Source organism: Crinia signifera, chromosome 1 (assembly GCF_055691185.1).
Source record: "Crinia signifera chromosome 1, ASM5569118v1, whole genome shotgun sequence".
In the NCBI taxonomy this organism is placed as follows: Eukaryota; Metazoa; Chordata; class Amphibia; order Anura; family Myobatrachidae; genus Crinia; species Crinia signifera.
This window is the reverse complement of record NC_139217.1, coordinates 55,105,861-55,114,672: the sequence shown is the minus strand read 5'-3', so window position 1 is coordinate 55,114,672 and position 8,812 is coordinate 55,105,861. Positions and strand designations below refer to the sequence as shown.

Here is an 8,812-nt window from a genome sequence, read left to right as displayed (position 1 = left end):
GTAGAGGGGCACCGAGCCCGAAGCATGGCACACTTAGACAGTGTCCATGTCAACCTATGTCAACATAGACAACCGGAAAACATTAAAAACTTATGTCGACCTTTTTCCATGTCGACCTTGTGACTGTCAACTATATGACTGTAGACCTAGACACTGTAGATGTTTTATACCATAACCCAGTGCACATGGTTTTGTCCATTTGAGAAGGAATTTGCCTTTGCGAGCGAACCATAAAAAGGGCCTATATATGTAGCCAACCAGCTCCTGTTATTTCCCAAACACAGGGCCAAACGTATTAAGCCTTAACAAGATAAAGTGGAGACTGATAAAGAGATTAAGTACCAGCCAATCAGCTCCTCACTGTCATTTCTCACACAATCTGTAACATGGCAGTTAGAAGCAGATTGGCTGGTACTCTCTCCAAGCTTTGATACATATGCCACTAGGTAGATGGCCTATTTATCTTTGTTTTCTCCCATAAAAGTATGTAGAAACTGCAGATTCTGCATCATTTATGGCTTGTTGCTGTGTACTAATAGCATAATAGAAGAGATTGTAGAAGTCTACAGCAGAAGGCTAATTAGCACGTGCCAGAAACAGACTGCAGGAGATCGTCCAATCCCCCTCCTGCAGTCTGTTTCCGGTACGGACTCCGATTCCAGAAACGAACACTGGGGCAGATGTATTAATCCTGGGATAAGAGATAAAGTGGAGCTAAAGTAGAAGGTGATAACGCACCAGCCAATCAACTATGTTTGAAAAATGACAGTTAGGAGTTGATTGGCTGGTGCGTCATCACCTTCCACTTTATGTCTTCACCAGGCTTAATACATTTGCCCCACTATGCGCACACGCCATGTCAGATTCCCAGAAGAAGTCTTCCACAAACATTACAAACTCCTCCAATATGTTGGGGGACCGGGAGAATGGTTAACCCCTTCCCTACAGGTTTCCCAGAGTACACAGCTGGGATTATTGTCTTTAATAATGGAAATGTTCTCAGCAAAATGGAATGTTAATAAATCGAGGCAGTGCTGTCCCTAAATGAACCCAATTCTGTGGAATTATTCTTATTGTTTAAGCTGCCGCATATTTATTGGTTGCCCCTTAATTAAACATATTATGGGAAAGTTCTGATTTAGGGGCTGTGTCCTGCCTACTGCTCAGAACACAGAACATGTCTCCCGCTTATTGCGGCTATGCATGATAGAGTAAGCGGGAACGAGTGCCGAACGTGAGAACACCTTCCTATGACAGGTACCCATGCAGGCTAGCATTTTCCCATCCTGCTTTGCAGAACTATGCACATCTGTATTCCATACATGGCTAGGATCGCAATCCATCCTCCCTCTGGTGCAAACTTCTGATTCAGTGCAGAGGTAGAAATATAGGAACAATGGCACCCATAAGTATTTTATGTTGTCCTGCACTTTAGGGGTTAATCAGAACTGATTGCAGCGGGGTGATTCAGCAGAGCCCTGTGATCAGATAGCCAACCACAGTGAAATACAGTAATGTGCAGCATCTAGCTGTAAATGTGGCCCAGCCCCCCCCCCTCCCCCTGCACATACAACCTTTGCCAGTCCACCGTGCTGCAAATACTCGCCTAAGGCCGGCACCCATCTATAGGCATTGTGACATCTGTTAAAGGGACGGGATTGGGTGCTATTTCGGGATATAACCATTTCTGGGATCCACCGGAGGAGAGATGGCTATGGAAATGAGTTGTTTGATGGAGGTTTTGGGGTCTGTGCTCAGTCTCAGTAGGAAGAGTGAGGTATGTGAAATGTGGAGGGTTGCGGTTTGTTGCAGCAGCTTAAAGGTCTGGGGGCCACTAGACTGCCAAGTGTATTGAAACCAACAGATTCCACAGAAGTGTACTGATGCGTTGGTCATTGGCTACGTTTGACTTGGTGCTGCCCACTAGACATTTTCCAGGGCCACTTTTAGTTCCCAATCCCTACCTGCACTCTGGGGGTGATGAATCCATCATTGTAGAGATATACAGTTACCCAATCAGCTTCTGTGATTTATCTAGAACAGATTTGGAATTGGCAGTTATTATCATATATATTATTTCTAGAAGGTGGTTTTTGGGGACGATCCCTTTGTCTCCCTTCATACTTATCCAAAATTGATACGAGATACCATTTTAAAATATTAAATTCTCAGCTTCTGATGAATTGTTAATTTAGAATTGCACATTGTATTGTTTGTTTAAAAACTGAAGTTACAAATTGACCTTTGGCCCTACACTTCCCTGGATGTGTCGATACGGCGCGATTATCAGTTTTGCCTGGCTACTCCAATGGCGACAAATGAACCGGTTCTTTTTTTTAATCCTAGTACAAACCACCAACCTCGCTATAAAATGAATTGTATTTTATTTGCATGCAAAATTTTCACATGGGCCACCTAGTTATTATATTATCATTAATACATTTTATTTATAAGGCACCACTAGTGGTCCGAAGCACCATACATCTGGAAGCAGTAGGACATTATAGGGTACACAGAACATTACATTAGGTAGAACATACACACAGCAGAGGTAACAATTAGCACCACAATTATTAGTGCACAATACAACTGGGCAGCAAGGTGAGGGAGGGAGCAATCAGGGAAGGGTAGAACCCATCTCCAATGATGTCACAACTAGCAAAAGTAGAGTCCCCGGCAGAACCAAATGATGATCAGCGAGAGGAATTCCAGGCTACATGGCCACTGAGTTGGTGAAGGCTGTTAAGTGCTAAAGAGGGCTCCATAACCGGGAGGAGGACCTTGCTCCTAAGAGCTTACAATCTAGTGGAGAATAGCAGATGACATAAGACAAGTGGGTTTTCAGTGCATGTTCGAAAGTATGTAGGCTCGGGGACACCCCTATAGCGCGAGTAAGCGTGTGAAAAGGGACCAATCTTGGATTCGAACATGAGTTCCAGCAACTAGGGTCGAAGAAAGGTGACCGTCATGTCTCGACGAAGCAGATTCAACAATTTTACTTCCATTACAAATGTATCTAGTAATAACGTAAAATCAAATCTTAAAATTAAGGGTGAAGATAAAATTAACTAGCCGGCTTTAAAAGAGGAATGAAACAATAAGCTGAAATTGCAAAGCATAGCTGCAGTTTTAAGATGAATGGACATGTACAGATGGAGCGTCTCTCATTATTGCGGCGGGATCGCCAGAATCTATCCGCTGGCAATCGCCGGCGGAGAGGCGCCCCATCTGACTGAGACGCGCGCGCGTCTCACACGCACAGGGAGACAGACAGGGTTAGAGGGGGGGGTGCGGCAAGGCCCCGGGGCGACCGTCGGCGGGGAGCCCCGTTGTAAAGGGAAGAGCGCACATCTCGTGCGCGCGTGTCCCCTTACGGCAGCTGGCGGGGGATGGCGGATGGCGACTCTTCCGCCATCCCCTGCAAAGCTGGGACCCGCTCCATCTGTATATGCAAATAAACCACTACAATGTATTTCCAGTATGGAAGGAGACCGGAAGCATGTCTCTTGCTTTTTCTTTTCCCAAGTGCTAATGTAGGAGAATCTCACCCCCTTAGGTAGTGTTCCAAGGAAAGACGCATACTGTAACATGCTGGATAGAATGTAGTGGTCATTGGGCTTGTACGTTACTAATCTGCAGTGTCATCTTTATGGGAGATCAGCTGTTATTAGGTCCACAGCTCCCTGCTGCTCTGATCCTGCTAAACATTATCCTGAGTTGTTGGCGTCTTTAGATCATGTGACCATATCACATGTGTTCACTACAATTACTATTCAATCATGATGATTTCCATGAATCTATAAAGGAAAGTAGATACAATAAAAAAACAGCTTACAGAGAATGCTAGTGAAACATTTATTATACAGCGTTCCACATCCCTATGTCACATACTTCCAACGCTTTCAATAAGCAATGCGCCCTCAATTATTAAACACATACATGCATATGTATGCAATATGTAACCATTTGTTACGGACTGTGCTTTGCCTTTAGACCAGCAGGTGGCAGAAGCATGCACCGTCTTGAACTTTTTTGTTTGGTATGACCTCTAGAGGCCCCCATACACTAGTGCTACTGATTAGAAGCTTGAAGTCCCATGCAATTTCTGTTTTACTCCCTGGCAGCATCCTGGGAGCCTTACACTACAAAATTTGTACTTGATTGTTTATTTCACATACGATATATTGCATTAGATTTATCGAGCAGAGACAAATTGCATGTGATATATCGCACTGCATACTTACAATTTATCTAATGGGCCTGACTACAGGATTACAGGATGCTAGCCAGTTAAGTGACTCAGGCGACAATGACTTGAGATATATATTGCAGCTACTAAAACACGTTTTGCCTGAGAGTCCAATAAATCTTTTTGGCAGCCACTCTCCGCTTCTGATCTGATCCGCTCATTGGATCAGAAGTAAAAATAACTAGAGATGTGCAGGCTCTGATTTACTCTGATTTCAAAGCAGGATCTTATTAGCCATCCCAAATCACATGACAGTTGTTAGCCAATAAGATTCTGCTTTGAAATCAGAGTAAATCAGAACCTGCACATCTCTAAAAATAACCCACATATTTGACACGTTTCATGCTCCCGTGCATTGTTATAGACCCCCCTCCCGTCTGCTAAAAATGAATTGATTTTGGCTATACTGTATAGCCAATGACCCAAATGTTCAGTGAGGTCACTGAATGATATTGTTTACCGATCGCATTCAGTGTGTACACTCACTCAAGGTCCTTTGACCAGCGACTCCGCCATCTCGCCCTGAAAGCAATAGTAGAGTATCTCTCATGGTTGTAAGTACAGAATTCCCAACCCCACCCAAATCCAGAACCCTTGCTGTAACACCTCTGTAGTATTACTCTACAGTCAGAGTGGGGACTGATGTCACACAGAATAACTCACCTTTTCTGCGCCATGGGGGAGATTTCAGGATGGCAGACTGTAGAACAGAACAAGATAATGATAGAAGATTGAACACTGCATAGGTTACATAGAATCCTGTCTCTCGCACACATTGGATGCAGCTTTTAAGTAAACCACCAAATTTCTAGTGACCCAATAATTGTGGGCTGTGTACTATGGCATTTAGCGCAGCGTAATCTGCATGACTTTACCGTTCCGGCCAGAGCACTGGTCAGATATTAGCACTAACACAGAATTACGATTCCATGTACAGTACATGTTCACACACGGCAAAAAGAGAAAGCGCAGGAAAATAAAGACAATGGGTGAAATTTAATAGAGATAGAGAGTCAGAAAGTGAGAGATTCGGTAAGAAATTTCCAGATTTGTTAAAGCGGCAATCATTTACACTGCAAAATCAAACTGGTTACCAAATCTCTCACTTTCTGCATCTCTCATCATATTACATTTCACCCATTGCCTTTATTTTCTTGATCGAAATCTGTTCGTTAAGACCTTTTGGTCCGCCAAAAAGTCTGAACGAACATATGTCGTTTTCAGTATTTAGATAATTAACTGTCTATTTATATTGTTGATGGCAAAATGTCCAGCTCCTCTATCTCGTGATTGTACTGCTTTCTAGCTTGCATTTGTTTATGTAAATTAATTATTCTTGTATATTATGCGCAGTTTATGCCTAGTACTAGGATTAGCTATTTTGTTTGTTCTAGTTTGCTACTAATTTTCCATTGTCTATGCTCACAGCCGTCCGGCGATGACGTCAGTCACATGCGCTGGATGGACGGGCGCGTTATCCAGCACATGTGACTGATACACACATATACATAGAGACACACACACACACACAATATTTAATAGCCTGTCAAAATGACAGCTTCTGCAATGTACTTTCACTTTGACCTGTGATAGTTTTTAGCCTATAAACAAATGCATGTCCCTGCAAAAATTGCTTTCAAGTAATTTGGTACGTCGAGTTGCCTCTAGTGGTCAGTGGTGGTACTTAGAGGTTTCATTTTACCACAGCAATGTAATATGGTATAATTCATTCGCAATGTGACCCAATATGAATTAGCATAAAATACAAATCTAATCGCACCCATTTATATAGTGCACAGGTTCCCTAAACTCAGGATTCCAACCAGTTCATGTCATAGTTGCCGACATTTGTTGTCTCCTGTCCGGGAGAAGCCCGGAGAGGAGACCTGATAGTAGTATGGCAGGGGGCGGGGTGAGGAGGACATCATCAAGCCCCGCCCCCATGGCAGGCACACACCGCAATTTGCGGGTCCGTAGATTGGGGGAGGGGCTAAAATGACGCAATTCGCGTAATTTTAGCCCCGTCCCTCGTCGCGGACCCGCCGAAAATTTTATTTTTGGGCAGAACGAAAGGGGGGAGGGGGTTTGGGCTTGCGTGGCCAATGCTGGAGGATTGCCCACCCTTTCGGGCGAGGGGCCGGGAGGGTAGGCAAGTCTGGTTCATGTTTTCCATATCTCCTCACATAGGGCCAGTTGCACGAAGCTTCACAAGTGATAAAATAGAGAGTGATAAATAGACAGCCAATCAGCTCCTACTTGTCATGCCACAGACTGTGTTTGAAAAATGTCAGTCAGAATCTGATTGGTTGGTTATCACTCTCCATTTTATCACTTTTGAAGCTTAGTGCATCTGGTCCCTTAATCACAAGTGAAATAATTGGCTCCATCTGTGTGTACTTTAAATGTGTCAGTGAGTAATGACTACACCTGTGTACCTGTCGGGCAACCTGGAAAACATGCTCTATTTGGAGTCCAACCAATGGGGTCCTCCACTGATTGCCTTTACAAAGCTTGATAAATCTCCCACTGAATTTGTTAAACTAGTACATACATCTATGACCAAGTGAGTCATCTACTGCAGAATACAGAAATGTCGTACCCTAAATAAGGTTTCCAGTGGGATCCTCTCACAGGAAATGCTTTTCTTCCAATTCTTGCTTGATTCTTTCCCGCCATATTTTTCAAACTTTATCACATTAAACCACTTGCCTTCAGAACGAATACACTTGTCATTGCTAGAATCTAGAGGAGGAGAGAGTGGAGTGCATTTATAAATGGCTGCTACAGATGACACCGGGGAACAGGTGAATCAGGTCTCCTAAACCGTTCAGTATATAGTAACCAATCAGCTTCTAGCAAGCAAGTTTTTAAAATTATAGGTAGAAGATGATTGACAACTTCTCCACTCATTACACAGCATGATAAATCTCCCTCCAGGACCGTAACGTGAGGTGCGTTATCAGTGCCGGCACTCAGGGCACAACGCTAAGAACTACACATGATTGCTGCTCTGACGGCACTTGCTTACAGCTTGTGTGTTGCTTGGGTAGGATGCGTCCAGTACCCATCCTCCTCCTTCCACGGTGCTGGATATGTGTCCGACCCACTACGGTACTGTTGGACATGTAATCCGAAAACATATTGGCAGCAGCCATTTTGAGGTTTGTACACACAATACATGCAGCCATTTTACAATACATTCACTAGTAGAGCTAGTTACCAGTTACTAGACCAAACCATTACTAGTTCAATCAAAGTTACTCCTGTTTTACGCTTTCTCCTCATTATTGTGGTTTAGAATAAACGCAGGATGTACCAAGCTTTGAAGAGAAATAAAACGGAGAAGTTGAACATAGCAATCGGCTTCTGGGCCAGATGCACTATGGTTTGAAAGTGATAAAATGGACAGTAATAAGCAGCCAGCCAATCAGCTCCTACCTGCCATGTCACAGAGTGTGTTTGAAAAATGTCAGACAGGAGCTGATTGGTTGGTTGTTTATCACTCTCTATTTGATCACTTTTGAAGCTTAGTGCATCTGGCCCTCTATCACTTATAAAGCACAGCCTTAGCTATGGCAATGAGAAGCTCATTGGTTGCGTAGAACAACTTCCCCAAGTTATCTCCCGCTCTCTGAAGCTTGATACAAACAACTGAGGTCATCAAACTCTGAACACACTGGATTTTGAGCAAGAATTACTTTGGCCATTATATACTGCTGTGCATGTGCCAATCAATTTCCCAGTTACGGACCTGGATTATTCCTGAGCCTACCCATCAGAACATGACCCCTGTGAGTTATACCCAGGCACTGAGCCTGTGCTGCCACTCGTAACTCAGTGGGTAAAGCCTAGGTTAGATATTGCAACCAATGGTTGTCTCACTGGGATACCAGTTACCGGTTTACAGCTGTGTGTGTGTGATGTCACTGGCTTAGATATATGCATATTTGTAGACACTCCCTTACATAATGTGACAAGCTCAATCTTTGGGGATGGTTCCTAGGACCATATGGAATGCTTTTAAGTGGCCGTAGCCCCTTGTAGAGATAGTTTGGATTGGCTGGCAAATAGCAAATGTCAGAAGGGCCAATCTGGCCAAACGGAGGTACTAGGCTGTCTGAGCTGCTAAGCCACCCGATGCTCCACTCGGCCACCCGATTTAGGGAGTGGGAGGGGCATGCCCCCAAGCCAGACCACCATGACTCGTGCCACAACCATGATGCCATGGCTGGTTAGCAGCCCACATCTGTACATGTTCTTATACATAGACACACAAGCAAAGCAAGATGAAAATTCTGCACCCTGCTGCGTCAAAGTCAATTGCTAGCAGCCCAGTTAGTCCTCACTCAGTGGTGTTACTGGGGTGGGTGTCACTGGTGTCCTTTTTGTTACTCCCATTCCTGGATTTCTTGCACGCATCAACAAAAGAGGGAATGGCCTCTTGTCATGAAGCCACACCCCCAGCAGAGTTATTATTTAATTTATTTTTGGGTCACTCCCTTATTATAGTTCCATTGGGGGCTTGACCAGGTTCTGGGAGCTGCTGGTCAGCTCCCAGCATTT

At 44.0% G+C, this 8,812-nt stretch overlaps 1 protein-coding gene across 5 annotated transcripts in view; it reads right to left on the bottom strand.

Moving 5' to 3' along the window:
* Nucleotides 1-2,367: 2,367 nt before the first annotated feature.
* The window catches only part of LOC146021035 (nuclear body protein SP140-like protein), a 33,900-nt gene continuing 27,455 nt past the window's right edge, over nucleotides 2,368-8,812 (bottom strand). For all 5 annotated transcript variants that reach the window (XM_083155012.1, XM_083154928.1, XM_083154868.1 and 2 more), the window contains 3 exons: nucleotides 6,849-6,991; nucleotides 4,913-4,949; nucleotides 2,368-3,797 (listed from right to left, as the gene is read on the bottom strand). In XM_083155012.1, coding sequence (XP_083011138.1) covers nucleotides 3,778-3,797; nucleotides 4,913-4,949; nucleotides 6,849-6,991 — 200 coding nt within the window. In that variant the 3' untranslated portion in view covers nucleotides 2,368-3,777. The remainder of the gene's footprint in view (nucleotides 3,798-4,912; nucleotides 4,950-6,848; nucleotides 6,992-8,812) is intronic.